General features: G+C 37.3%; 1 protein-coding gene across 1 annotated transcript; it reads right to left on the bottom strand.

Annotated features, from left to right (window-relative positions):
- Positions 1–12,285: 12,285 nt before the first annotated feature.
- On the bottom strand, positions 12,286–13,002 carry LOC107764361 (uncharacterized). The gene has a single exon (XM_016582915.2). It carries the CDS (start codon positions 12,885–12,887, stop codon positions 12,492–12,494), a length of 396 nt encoding a protein of 131 aa, XP_016438401.2. The 5' UTR covers positions 12,888–13,002; the 3' UTR covers positions 12,286–12,491.
- Between the last annotated feature and the right edge of the window lie 2,220 nt (positions 13,003–15,222).

Below are 15,222 nucleotides of genomic sequence, written 5' to 3'. Positions count from 1 at the left end.
GGTGGTGGGGTCTGGGTTGGTTGTAGTAGAGTGGAGGGTTATTGGGCCTGGACCAAGCACTAGCTTCAACCGTAGCAACTTCTTCCTTCTTCTTCTTTCCAAGCACACCACCAGTACCGCTTTGGATGACCTCGGTAGTTGCTTTCAATGTCGAGTAGCTCAAGATCTTGTTAGATTTTAATCCCTCTTCAATCATGGCTCCTATCTTTACCACTTCATTAAACGACTTTCCGACAGATGTCACTAGATCACCAAAATAGGTAGGCTCTAATGTTTGCAAGAAGTAGTCTACCATCTCACTCTCCCTCATTGGAGGATCAACCCTTGCTGCTTGTTCCCTCCAGCGGAAACCAAACTCTCTAAAGCTTTCCCCAGGCTTCTTTTCCAGCTTCAACAATGACAAACGGTCGGGGACTATCTCAAGGTTATACTGAAAATGGCCAATGAAGGCCTGTGCCAAATCATCCCATGTATACCATCGGCCGGGTTCCTGTCTCGTGTACCATTCTAGTGCGGATCCGCTCAGGCTTTGACCGAAATATGCTATCAATAATTCATCCTTCCCCCAGCACCTCTCATTTTACTACAAAAGCCACGCAGATGGGCTACTGGGTCACCGTGCCCCTTATACAAGTCAAACTTCGGCATTTTAAACCCCGCAGGCAACTGAACATCAGGGAAAGGGCACAAATCTTTGTATGCGACTCTGACTTGGTTACCTAAACCATGCATGTTCCTGAAGGATTGCTCCAGGCTTTTGACTTTACGAATCACTTCCTCCTGTTCTGTATTCTTAACCGGTTTCTCAACCTCTCCCGGGATTTCAAAATGGGGAGAATAGGTATATGGCTCAGGTGTTTTGAAAGTGGGTTCGGGAGGGTAATATTGGGTGTCGTGAGCTTGGAATAGCGGCTCACTGGACGATCTATGTAATGGGGCTGGGGGAGGTGCCACAAAGACTGGAACCATGGGTGGGGGAGGGTTCTGTTTGGGGGGTGGAGCTGGGGGAGCGTATGAAGTGGTACCATAGCCCTGGGCGTGATAGGGGAAGGCTGAAGATGCGTAGGGAGTGGTGGGATCCTGAGCTTGAGCCAGGGGTGGGATGTAAGATGGATTAGCGGGATATAATGGTGCCAGATATCCCTGAGACCATGCCCAATGCATTTTAGCCATTTGTGCTTTTAGTTTCCTCATATCTTCTTTCATAGCACCCACATATGTTACCTCAACTTCATTTGAAGGGTCTACGATGCTGATTTCCGAGTCCTGCCCTGTCATTTTTACTTTATCTTTCGATCGGGTGTTGTTCGGGTGAGTTGCAAGAATTGCCAATCAACTAACCACCTTCCTGAACTCACACATTTAGACAACCACTTTGTTAGCGATCAAGTTTTAACAGATTTGACAACCGCACGTTGGCATGAATGCACTTATACAGTTAATCATTTCTATTATGCGTTTGCTCGATTGCATGCGTCTTCCCGGCACTTCGTTCCTTGTTTCTTTTTACCTTTCTTTCAAATTTCATCACCTCATCCCTCTCTTGTGCTCTTCTCTTTCTTTTATTTCTTTCTCTTTTTGTGTTCTCGCTCATTTCTTGCTTTCTCTTTCTTTGTTTTTTCTTCTTTTTTTCTTTTTCTTACAATTACGGTCGAATCCTATGGAGATTGCCTACGTATCGTGACCCCGCACGAATAAGACCAAGCATAGTTCGTGAAAATAAATGCAAAAATAAAGGGTGGAAATAAGAATTTTTTTTGAAATTTTCAATTTTCATTACTAAAACAAACTATTACAAACTAAACACTTTTCGGAATGAAACTAACAGACGCAAATTAAAAGCAAACACAGACTCTAAGACTGCAGACATACTTGACCTGAAAAGATAACGGACATACGAAAGGCTGACTCAAAAATGGTAGAAAATTACAGACACGGACTATGCATACTCTAGTGCTTCAAACTTAGGTGTCCGCGGGGCGTCGTTCGGCCTCGCCGCGGGCCTAGGATCCAAATCCCTTTCAAGCTGCTCTAATTCATTCATGGTTCGCTTTACATAGATCATTACCGCTGAGACAAAAGTAGTGTAGGTCATGTCTTCAAAAATCCGGCATCTCCTGAAAATGGATGAGCAATGGCTCTAATCCTGTCTTTGGTTTGCTTCTTTTCTATAAGCAAGCGTCTTATCTGATCGTTGCACGTCTTTAAAGCTCGAGAGTCCTACAGGTGTTGATCTTGCAACTGCTGCACTTCTACCTCCATTTGGGCCAACAAGTCATAACAGTGTCCACTTTCAATTCCAAAATCTCTAGCCTGCCTAACCGCTTTACCCTCAAGGGCAACCACTTTTCTCTTTAAATTGGCAACAATTTTCTCCTGGTCCTTTTTCAATTGATTCAAGTACTGGCGACGCTCCTCTGTTCTTGTATCCCACTGCGCTTTAAGCTCTGCCATGATATTCTCAGATTTTCCTAATTCATCCCGCCATTCCCTGACTTTGTTTTCCAGCTTTTTTATCAATTGCTCATCTGATCGGCTCCTTGGTTGCTTATCGACGGTTATCCTCAATTGCCTGATTTGGGACCTAAGCGCCTCATTTTCTCGAGCCAGTCTGTTCTTTTCACCTTGATCCGCGGCAACCTGTACACTGTTCTCGAATTTCAGACTCTCAACTTGCTGCTTCAGTTTACCAATCTCAACTCGATAGCCTTCTTCCTTTGCTAACCAATCCCACTGCTCTTGGGACGACTTGGCGAAATCTTCGAGATGAGGTCTTTTAGCCGGTCTCCCACATGCCACGTCACCTCTGAACCAATCATGATACCCTGGGGCAACTTCCCCTTTGACCCTATCTGACACACAAGTGTTCGCCATCAAATGTTGACACTCACTCCAGATTTGGCGAACCTCTTCCTCGGGGAACCGACCGTCAGGACTAATTTCGACCACTTGGGTACTCAGATCTTCATCTCTCGATACTACTTGATACCTCCCGAGTTGCCTCAGAACCCGATATGGTGTATAGGGCTGGATGCTTTTGAGTCCCATCAACAAAAAATGTGGTCGGGTTGCTGGCATATATATGACTTCTTCGACAGGCAACCATCCAAGCACCCACTGTATCTGGCTGGCAGTGAGGTTCCGAAATAATGATGTCCAGGCCGTGACTCCTTCAGGTAGACTAGCCCCTTTGATTCTTGTGTAAAATTCTCCTATACAAGTTTTCTCAACCGAACCATAACTCAATAGCTGAGAGCGAGGGCACAAATGCTCAGTCATCCACATTTGTAACAACAATTTACATCCCTCAAAAAATTTGCCCCCAGCTTTGCACGCAGTGAGAGCCCGGAAGATGTCAGCCACAATCATATGTGCTAAAGTGCTTTTCCCCATGGTTTGCAAGGTACTGGCGACCCCTGCTACTTTCAAATCAATATTACCATCTTTCCTTGGGAATATTATGAGGCCCAAAAAGGCTATCATAAAAGCCACCCATCTGTGTTCCTCCCATTTTTGTCGGTTACTTCTACTGCATAGCTTAAAGTCTGGATTATTGAACCGCCCCACGTGGCCATATCTATCATATATGAAGCGGAAACTGCAGAAACCCTTTGCAAAATCTGGATGATGAACTGTTCGGGGTATTTTCAAGGAATCCAAGAACCGGTGTATGGTAATGGCCCTAGGAGAAATCAAGTATTTGAACCTCAATAGAGCTTGATCACTTCCGATATACCCCGCTACTTCTTCCAATGTTGGGGTGAGCTCAAAGTCCGAGAAATGAAATACATTATGTGCTGAATCCCAATAAGCGACCAATGCCTTGATAATATCCCCCCTAGGCTGAATGTCTAATAAATCCGAAAGATCTTTCAAATATTTTTTCACTTCATCTTGCCCTTCTTTGCCTAAATCATTCCACCATAATTGCAGCTCAAAAGGGATTTTGGTCATTATTGAAAAAGGCTCATTTATCATCGTGCTCATCCTGCACATTTATTAAGGCGATTAAGCAAAACAGAAAAACTTTTATTCGACTCCAAAAAAACAATCTACATTGCCGACTCAAAATTACCCCTATATTTTCAAATGAAGAACTCAATTCTCAAACGCGGCCTTTCAGTATTTCGGGAACCAAGATTTTAAGGCTGCGAAAGTCAACCGGTCAAATCAAAAATTGACCAAGATGACCGTTTTTGCAAAGTCAGCCTTCCAGCGTCCCTTTTGGGGACATTCAACTATTTATGACAAGACGGCTCTACTTGACTTATTTACAACTCCTTACTTGTGTGTTTTTTTTAAAAGATAAAAGACTCGGTATTGCAACACGACCTTTCAACGCCTCGAGGACGAAAGCTTAAGGCTGTGAGGGTCGAAAAATGAAAGCATGACTAAAGGTGGCTATTTATGCAAGGTCAGCCTTCCGACGTTCCGTTTGGGAACATTTGATTATTTGACAAAACAGCATCACCCAACTTTGTTATGACGAAAATTAAAAATTTTGACACATTTTTTTTGTGGCTATTTTTGCAAAGGAAAGGTTGGACCCGATGAGGGTTGCCTATGTATCCCACACTCTGTGAGAATCAAACCGGCGTAGTTCAGGAGAATTAACTAACTATATTTTAAACACAAGGCCCCTTTTTTTCATTTTCCATGGCAAGACAAACTATTTTTCCTTTTCTATATTTTTTTTTTGAAATCCAGACGAAGTAACGACTCTTTTTTTCATTTTCAGTAAACAACCTATTTTTCCCAAACTAAAATAAAGACTCTTTTCTTTTTCTTTTCAACAAACAATTTTCCAAAAATAAAAGACTTTTTTTTTATTTTCTTTTGCCTTTAGTAAAACAGACTGTTAAAATAAAGCGTTTTTCTTTTTCGTTTTCTCAAAATTTCGGCAGAGTTTCGACAGTGTCTGGGCATTGGGTTTTTCTATAATAATCAATTAATCCCCCTAACTGTTATTTCTCTCTTTTTCTCTTTTTTTTTTCAATTTTCTAGCATTCCCGAGATTCAGAAACCGGTCAACATGCAGGTTCGAAACAAATAAATCCACAACACAAGAGAATGCATCAGGATGGTCTTTTCATTTCAGGTTGCTAGTCCTAGACGGACCCAACCCCTATGTTGAGTCCCCTAAGTCAAATGCAACGTGATGCAAATAAGCGTTCCTACTAGGGATCCGGCATGAAGTCACGTTATTCTATGTTCAAAACCTGAGTTGGTGCTCTAGATTGTATACCCGAGCGGACAACTCGAGTCGAGGAGGGGGAAACTTACCGGGAACCAAAAGGCCATCCGGCTTCGTAACTTGTCCGGCCTCTTTCTTATTTCAAGGTATGACACTAACAGAATAGGGAGTCTCAACCAGTAAGCACATCCCCGGAGGTGAAGAGAGAAGGGTGTCGGCACAGTTTATATACAGTTCAGATAATATCAAAGCGGTAACATTTAGCACATTCAGCACAAAACATGTAGGAAAATCAGATACAATCAAATACAACAATTTATCTAAGCTCGAATTCTGAACCCTGAACCAGAGATTCTGGGTTCGGTCCCCAGCAGAGTCGCCAAAGCTGTCACACCTCCTTTTTTACCTACACCTCGCAAGGGCGTAAAGGAGTTTTCCCATTTAAAGGACAATCGGAACGGGATTTAATTATTAATTATTCAGAGTCTCCACTTGAGAGATTAATGGTGTCCCAAGTCACCGATTGAACCCCGAACCGAGGAAAAATATGACTCTGTTAACAGTTCGCGAACCAGAAATCCGAGTAAGGAATTCTGTTAACCCGGGAGAAGGTGTTAGGCATTCCCAAGTTCCGTGGTTCTAGCATGGTCGCTTAACTGTTGTATTTGATTTTATCTAATTTTAATACACGTTCTAGCTTATGTTATTTTTAATTTTGAACCACTTTTATTATTATTATTATTATTATTATTATTATTATTATTATTATTATTATTATTATTATTATTTTTAATAAGAATTGCAACGTTGTGAAAAACGTGTCTCGGACCACTCGCAATCAATGCACCCGTGATTGTTAACACATTTCGACTTCGTCGAAATTTGTATTTGGTTCGCATTAATGCGCACCCGAGTTTAAGAAGGTAATTTAATTAAAACCGCGCCTAAAGATTCTGACGTAATATTATTTTGGGAAAAAACCGTGAAGTTCGCTAAACGGCCCTCCCAAATTCTAATCATTTTTAATAACCATTTATTGAGGGCCCGCAATTTATTTTATTCGGCGAGGCTTGTCTCATCGATTTTTGTTAAAAGGGCCAACCTAAAAAAATGACGACAATTTTCTACAACCAAAAAAACGTACAACCGGTCTAGGGACTCAAAGGGCCCAGCACAATTGGGAGGAAAGCTATTGTGAATGCAAGCGTTGGGCCTGAAGTGGCCCATAGCAATTGAGCTCGCAGAGGTCTGGGGATCGATCCCCTGGATTGACAAACCACCAATTGGACCCATCTCCTAATTAAACCCATATTACATCCCCTCATTGAACTAACATGCTTTTAGACCACAAATGACGAACTGCGGGCAACCATTTAACTAATCAATTATTGAGTTACCTTAAGCACTATCAAAGTGATAAATTAAGCCAAATGTAATCCTGAACTTGTCATATTTATTCAAATTATGTCACTAAGGTACTAGAACTCACAAACTAATCATTAACAAACACCTGTTGACATTAACAATTGCAATAGAGACATTGTTTAAAAATACTACTGTTTCGATGCCTCATTCTGTTTTCTGTAAACCACAATATACTATACTGACAGCATTTATTCTAAAACTAAAGTTAACCACCATGATGACTCAAGTTACAATACACCATGTCTATATGCCATATATCAATTATACAGTTATACAGCCTATTTAGAGGTCTCGCATATACAATTCAATTAAGACAACTGTGAGTATCAAACAAACATGGAAATATCTAAACTTAATCCTTTTTGTATTGCAATTCCAGGGCAACAATTGTATTGCATGTTCACATTACATCAAACAGACTGAGAGCGTGTACTTGAGATTTGAAAGGAAATAAAAGAAAAATGGATCAGAAGCTGCAATGCAACAGTGTAGCTCAGGAGCAAATTCAACAATCCAAACAGAGGAAACAACAACCCAGCAACCCAGAATCCAAAATTTGGACACAACACTGAAATTTAAACAGCCAGGACATCCCAAACTCGAAAATTCAACAAATGGAACCAAAACAGGCTCACTAAAACTCCAATATTCTTGAACCAACCAGAAATTGCTCTGACCACTCAAATCACCAGAAAAGGAACTGAAATTTGTAACTCAGCTACTAAAACCAGAAAATCAATTTCATAGTCGAATGAAACAGTACATGTGTTTGAAATTTTTTATCTATTTGCTTTCTGGTAGTTAAATTTCTAACTTCTACTTGGCATGTGGAACTATAAAGGAAAATTTCTGGAACAAAAACTAAACCAGCTATGAAATAGTCAACTTTTCTGAAAAGGACCCCTTCCTCAAGGCATTTGATGCCATTTTATAGGTGCTACCAAAAGGGTTAATCAGATTTTGGTTTTCTTTTTAGTCTCTCCCCTATTTTCAGTTTAGTCCCCCATTTCTTGACTTGTTTCCCAAGCTAATCTCCTAAGTTAGCTGAAATCTACACTAAAATACCCTTTTAGAAGGCCCTAGGATGCTCTTTTACCCCTAAAATACCTATACTACCCTTACCCCTATTTTGAAATTACTATCCCCAAAGAAACTGCCCTTTTCTATCCCTAAAATGCCCTTCTACTAGTTTGGAATTTACAGCCTAATGCTAACTGATCCCAACCCTTTTAACCCTAGCTAAAATCTAACTAAAGTTAACTAAAAACCAAAGATTTGCTCAGCTATAACCAACCGGGTTCAACTCTAAGGCAGAATATCAATAATACAACTTATCCTAATGCATATTCTAACAATCTGTTAACCAAACGAGAGCAATCGTCAACATTTAAACTAATCGTCTAAACCCAGAATCATTAAATAATCAGAAAAAGAAGAACAGGGCGATCAAAACAGTGTATCAACATGAGCTAACATTAATATTAACCAATTAAATTAATAACTATTATTATCTATGAACGACATTAAAATATGATCGATAAACAACCAATCCAACTAACCAAATAAGGGAATATGAGACTATATTAATAAAAAACGACTCAGAGAGTTGAAGAAAAACTTACCAGCGGAGCTAAACCTCCGACTAATCACTGCTTGCTCAAATCTTTTCCAAATTTTTGACTCGTAACATCCCCAACCATGTATTCTCACAATAAACACATGGTTAAGGATGGTACGGTCCAAAATCAAAAGATTTTGTGTTAGGTTTTGACCGAAAATTTTCAGATTTGAAATCCGAGCTACTTCACTAGGATTTGAAGGAAAATAGTCATGGATTTGGGTTGAGGGAATACTGGGGATTGTGGGGTATGATTTTGGACGGGTTTGGACCAACTTGCGACTTGGCCGGAAACTTCAATCGGAGATTCGACGAGCTCCGGCCATATTCGAGAGAAACCAATGGTGGGAATGGAAAGAGGAGAGTGAGGAGGACGAGGGGTGTAAATTTGGGGGTGATTAGCGTCGGCGCCGCCACCGGCGATCTAGGGTTTTCAGGGCGGCGCGGCTAGGGTTTGTGGGGGGTTGAGGAGGACGATGATGAGTGGGGTGGGGGGGACCTTCGGACAGACTTATAGGACGCCTACCCCGCCTATGAGCCGTTGATCTTGCTAACCTCGACGGTTTGGATTAATCGATGCCAAACGGCGTCGTTTTGATCTTATCGAATTGGACCGGATGGGAAGAGGGTTCTGGGCCTGGGTCGGAAGCTGATTTGGGCTGCAGTTTGGGTTTAGATAAACCCAATTTGTTCTTGTTTATTTTCTTCTTTATCATTTTGTGTTTTTATTATATTATTTTTTTTTTGATTTTATACAATTGCAACAATTAAAATAAAGTCCTAATATATTTCAAAACTAAACTAATTAAATTCTAAAATTATTAAAAACCTATTTTACGCCAAATTTACGATTAAAATAATTAAAATGCGAAAGCAAGCTATTTTGTAATTTTCCATGTTTGGTTCTAAAACAAACTAACCCCTAATCGGTCATAAAAATATAAAATTATATCCTAAATGTAAATGCATATTTTTTGTGTTTTATATGAATTAACATGCACAAATAAAATGCAACCATTAGCAGAAAATGATACCAAAATGCACCAAAAATTGTAAAAATAAGAAAAAATTATTTTGTTGGAATTTTGGGAATGATTCATATATAGGGCAAAAATCACGTGCTCACAATGCATATATAATAAACTTCAAAATCTATAAACTTTAAATCCTGAATTCACATGAGGGGTCTTCATGAGCTTCTAGTCTTGCTGCCCACAAGTGGCAATAACAATAACAACCCAATAAAATCTTACAAGTGTGGTCTTGGAAAGGTAGAATGTACGCAAATCTTACCCCTACCCCTGAAGGGGTAGAGAGGCTGTTTCCAAAAAATACTCGGCTCGAGAAGAAGAAACATAAACAATAGACAATAGACAACAGACCAGTGACAACAATAAAAGCTATAAAAATAGTAACAACATCGTAAGAAATAGAAAAATAGATGTAAAAGCAATAACAATAAACAACAATACTACCATAGAAAATAGTGAGGAAACTACTTAAACCACTAACAACCCACAACGAAACATCAACAGGCCAGGCTCGCCCCCGGAACAACAATGAAAAAAACGCTCGACTCGCTTTTGACCTACAACCCTAATGCTAGACCTCCACCCCTTTCTATCTAGAGTCATGTCCTCGAAAATCTGTAGTCGCACTATGTCCTGCCTGATCACCTCACCCCAATACTTCTTAGGCCGTCCTCTACCTTTCCTTGTACCTACCAATGCTAACCGCTTACACCTTCTAACTAGGGCATCTATGTTTCTTCTCCGTACGTGCCCGAACCATCTAAGCCTTGTTTCCCAGATCTTGTCATCCATGGGAGCCACACCCATCTTCTCTCGAATATCTACATTCATAATCTTATCCATCCTAGTGTGCCCGCACATCCATATCAACATCCTTATTTCTACCACTTTCATCTTCTGAGTTTGAGACTTCTTGACTGGCCAACACTCAGCCCCATACAACATGACCGGTATAACCACCGCTCTATAAAACCTGCATTTGAGTTTTGATGGTATTTTTTTTGTCACATAGGACTTCAGATACTAACCTCTATTTCATCCACTCCACTCCAGATGCTGCCCACAAATGGCAAATTTTGCAATTTTCCAATATCAGTGTCCTACTTTCTTTTATCTAGCTATTTCCACACATGAGTTACTGTAACTACTTTATTACTTCTAGCGTCCTAATTTATGTAGTACAATTTTTCCTGAAAAATAGTTATTTTTATATTTATAAAGATTTATCTTTAGACTTCGTATTCTATCTCAACATATTTATATGTATATGAATATTTAGAACCCATTACTTAAATGGTCACTCAATTATCCAAAATTATTTATTAAAGTCATCTTTCTTTCATTCTATTCTCAGAAGGTCACTTACCTTCTAAATTATTAACTTTTGTCTTCTTTTTATTTTTTTAACTCTTTAATTTAAAAATAGTATTTAAGCATATATAATGTTGGAATAATAAATTATTAAGCATAGTTAAAAATATTAATTAGAACAATTTGTTATAATAATTTGGATATTAACAACAAAAACTCAAAAATTTATTTACCCAATTGAGAATGAAAGAAAATAAAATCTTATAATATATATTCCATGCATGTAATATAAAAATAATTATTTAAAATAAAGGTATTTTTATGATACGTGTTATATATTATTGAAAATTATGCTCAGTTATTTTATTATTTCGATATTATATGTACTAGAAAATTAATTTTTCATTTTTTTATAAATAAAACTTATTTGTTCCATAGGTAAGTTTATAATGTAGATTAAAAAGAGAAAAAATATAATATTAAAAAGGTTAAAGAAAAGAGAGATAAAAGTTGATAATTTAGAGGGTAAAATAGATACTTGACAATCAAAAATTTGAGAAATCTGGTTGAGTGACTTTCTGAGTGCTGTATGCATAGTTAAGTGACTTTTCTGTTACAAACAATGTAAAGATGACTTTGCTAGATAATTTTGAATAATTAAGTGACCATGTAAGTAATGAATTCTGAGCTAGCGTTTGGCCATAGATTTCCAAATTTGTTTTGAAAATTCTAATTTGGGTGAAATTTGGTTTGAAGATAAAAATATGTTTAGATATCAGTTTTCAAAACATATTTTGGAAAAACATGAAACATAATTTATACCCACAAGTTTTAAAAACTGTCACAAATACCCAACAATACCATTATCAATAATATTTATTATAAATAAATTTGGTACAAAATTATTATTTTTATAATGAACTATATGATATACTATTATTACAAAATAATATACGGTGAGTTCTTTTATAAATATAAAAGTTTGAGGTAATTTTATTTAGAATTTGAAATTTTACCAAAATATAAGCAAAATCTATGAACAAATATGTGTTTGGCCGATGAAACCCAAATTTACCATATGTTTTAGACCGCACAAAAAAAAGTTTTTTTCCTGTACTTTCCAATTAGTCAAACTATAACACATTAAAGTCAAACTATAACACGTGGAGGAGGAAGTAAGTTTAATGCGTGTAAAATTTAGGAGGAATATTTTATTTTAAAAGTATTTTTTTCGAAAAGTACTTTTGATGATGAGAAATAATTTATGTTTAACTAATTAGTTTGAAAATCACTTTTGAGTAACAATTAGTGTTTGATCAAGCTTTAAAAAATTATTTCTAAGTATATTTTTCTCAAAAATGTTTCAAAAAAGTACTTTTGGAGAGAAGTTACTTTTTTCTGTTTCTCCTCAAAAATACTTTTTTTCCTTCCGAAGCTTGGCTAAATACCTCAAATTGAGACCAAAAATGCTTTTGACAAAAAAAAAAAAAAAACTTTTCGCAAAAAATAAACTTGGCCAAAAACTTGGCCAAAGAGGCTATTACTAAGTTTTGAAAGGAATTATACTCTCCGTGTTGAACCTTTTTTTTTATTATTGAAAGGAATTATACTCTCGTCTTAAATTCCGTGCCAGTCAAAATTGGAACGGTGGAGTAAATATTTTCGGACTTGTACACCTTGTTTTTGAAATTATAGACACGTTCCAATTAAATAAAATATGGAAGCTCTTCAACAGAACAAATTATTAACTAGTTGATGACAACATCTCTCCATAAATAAACAAAGAATCCAGTAATAATCAACAACAAATAGTAGCAGTAAGAAAGAATCAACAGCGGCCACGACTACGGCCGCCCATAAAAGTCGTCGGCTCCGGCAATATATAACAAAAAGTATTTCACAGATCAGAGAATTAAAGCATCAAAGTAGCAGCAAAAATAGCTACAACAGCAGATCCAGCGACGGCAACTCTGTTCAAGGAAGCAGAGTTGGGAGATGAGGTAGGAGAACCGCTGGGAGAGGCACTGATGGATGGAGGAGCAGCACCACCGGAAGGAGATGATGCCGGAGTATCGACGGTTGGTGGAGCTGGAGGAGATGCCAATGGAGAAGAAGCAGTAGTAGGAGCATTTGCAGGAGCAGAGACAGGTGTTACTGCAGATGGAGGAGTCGCCACCGGAGGTGACGATGCTACCGGTGGTGGAGAACTCTTCGGAGAAGCTGCCGGAGATGCTCCTGGTGCCTGAGCAAATGCAGATCCAACCACCAAAGCCAACATTAGAGCAACGATTACCTTTGAGTATGCCATTCTAGCCTTTAGACGAGGAGATTTTTCGAGAAAGAGAAGTGGAATAAAGCGCAAAAGAGATAAAAGAGGAATATGACTGTTGTTGAGTACCGTTTGAGAAAAAGGAAAGGAGGAGAGTCTATTTATAGGAGGGAAAATGGAAATATGAGGAAAAATAAATTTTAATTTTTAGTTAGTCGGTTTAGAAGAAAATTAATTTGAAATAAGGACTCTGGACTGGACTAATAATTTGTTGACATCTAACGACAGAAGAAGAGAGGGGCGGTGTCCCAGCTGGTTACATTTTTCTTTCCGTGTGAAGAGATAAATTACATTAAAAAAAAATTGTTTGAATGTTTATTTACAGTAGTACTTTTTATTTTGAATACTTCTAACAAAAAATTCGAAGATCCTTTTTAAAAAAAAAATACTTTTCCGAAAAATAATGGAAACAAGCTAAGGAATAACTGTTTTTTTTTAACTTTCTTTCTGGCCATGTTAAAGACAGTTTGGATCATTTATTATAGAGAACATTATGGTTACCGTTATGATTGGCACGTTCTAGTCTTGCTAGCTGGGATTATAAAATTCGTATTTTTTTGTTGCGACAATTCGTTTCTGTGTTGGCCACCCAAAAAAAAAAAGAAGGGGGGGGGGGTGTTCAGGGTAGCTTGGGTTTCAAGGTTGGAAAATATATATTTTTACAAGTATTTTACAATAAATTATTAATTTATTATAATTAAATAATAAAATTGGATAATAATATGTATTAATTTATTCTAATTAAATAATAAAAAATATATAAAAACATATATCTTGTATTTATTAATTTGAATAAAATATGAGTGCGAGCAATTCTTTTGTTTGTGAACAATGATACAATACAAAGTAGAGTATATAAGACTGTCCAGAGATACTCTCTCTCAAATGATGACCTCCAACGGGAAACTACAGATCATGCATGGACTCATGTGCTGTATACATTAGTGTTGTTTATTGAACCTAAATTATTATGGTTACCTTTTTAAAAATGTAATTTAAGTTGTAGATTAGAAGTAGGGAAGAGGGTTGGTGATGCTAGATCTTGAGACTTTCTTGCGCTTGTGGGGTTATTATTCCAGCTAGCTTTTCCAAATTCATATGACATGTTAAGACTTTTCAATTATTGAACTCAATTAAAGAGCGAAAATGCATGCGTTGTAATATTGATTGACAATCATTTGAAGAAATTTGGTAGATAAAAAAGGACAAAGGAGATAACTAGCTAGGAACTCAATTAGCGCATAACTACCTTCAAGGATCAATTGAATGTTTTTTCGTCAGAGAAATTACAGTGTACAAAAAGGTTGAAAATAAATTTTTTGTACATATATAAATCGTTGAGTTCCATTGATATATATTCAAAATTTAGGTATATTATTTTTAATAGATATCTTAATCAAATTTCTAGCTCTATCACAAAATTCAATGTTTAGCTTACTAACTACTTATGTATCTGCAGGGGGTGAGTGAATAGGGGAATGGCTTGGAAGCATTCGAGAAGTATCATTGAAAGATTGCAAGCAAAGATTCAAATCTTACGTGGTAAGAAAACCTAAATAAAACCCAACAGCAACACTTAATTTATTCAACCTGCGTTCATACTTCAATTGCACTCCTCACCTGGCCAAAGAAAAATATTGGTCCAGTTCATGAATTATATATTACTATATTGTTTTTGCCTTGTTATTTCACTTTCTTCCTTCCTTCCTTATTTATTTATTTATTTATTATATGTACTTATACAGAGATATCTCTTTAAAAGAGGAATTAATTAAAGTAAGTGACTTACGGACTCACAAATCATAACGTACCTATGAATTGAGAAGCAACGTAAAGTAGAAAATTCTCAACTAATTAATAATTCACAAAACGAGAGATTAATTACCACTTGGTTTATATCTTTTTTTATATATTTTGCGATGAAGTGCTATAGAAGAAAAAACAAAATTGAAAAACTTGTGGATTGCTGTTGACAGGCTCAAACCACCTACTTATTTGTCCTTAGGGGTCATTTGGCAGGGTGTATAAGAATAATGTTGAATATGGTGTATTAGTAATAATAGTATTAGTTATGCTTGTATTAGTTATACTGACATATTTCTTATCTATTGTTTGGTTTGAGACAAGAGGGGTTGCTCTGATGGTAAGCAACCTCCACTTCCAACCAAGAGATTGTGAGTTTGAGTCTCCCCAGAAGCAAGGTGGGAAGTTTCTTGGAGGGAAGAATGCCGGGGGTCTATTTGGAAACAGCCTCTCTACCCCAGGGTAGGGGTAGGTCTGCGTACACACTTGTCACGACCCAAATCGGAGGGTC

The sequence above is a fragment of the Nicotiana tabacum genome, chromosome 20, assembly GCF_000715075.1.
Source record: "Nicotiana tabacum cultivar K326 chromosome 20, ASM71507v2, whole genome shotgun sequence".
NCBI classification, from domain to species: domain Eukaryota; kingdom Viridiplantae; phylum Streptophyta; class Magnoliopsida; order Solanales; family Solanaceae; genus Nicotiana; species Nicotiana tabacum.
Note: the sequence above shows the minus strand (reverse complement) of the source record. Positions and strands in the feature narration are given on the sequence as shown.

Excerpts from the sequence above, each read along its gene's own strand:
- LOC107764361 (XM_016582915.2), bottom strand. The coding sequence starts at position 12,887 with ATGGCATACTCAAAGGTAATCGTTGCTCTAATGTTGGCTTTGGTGGTT.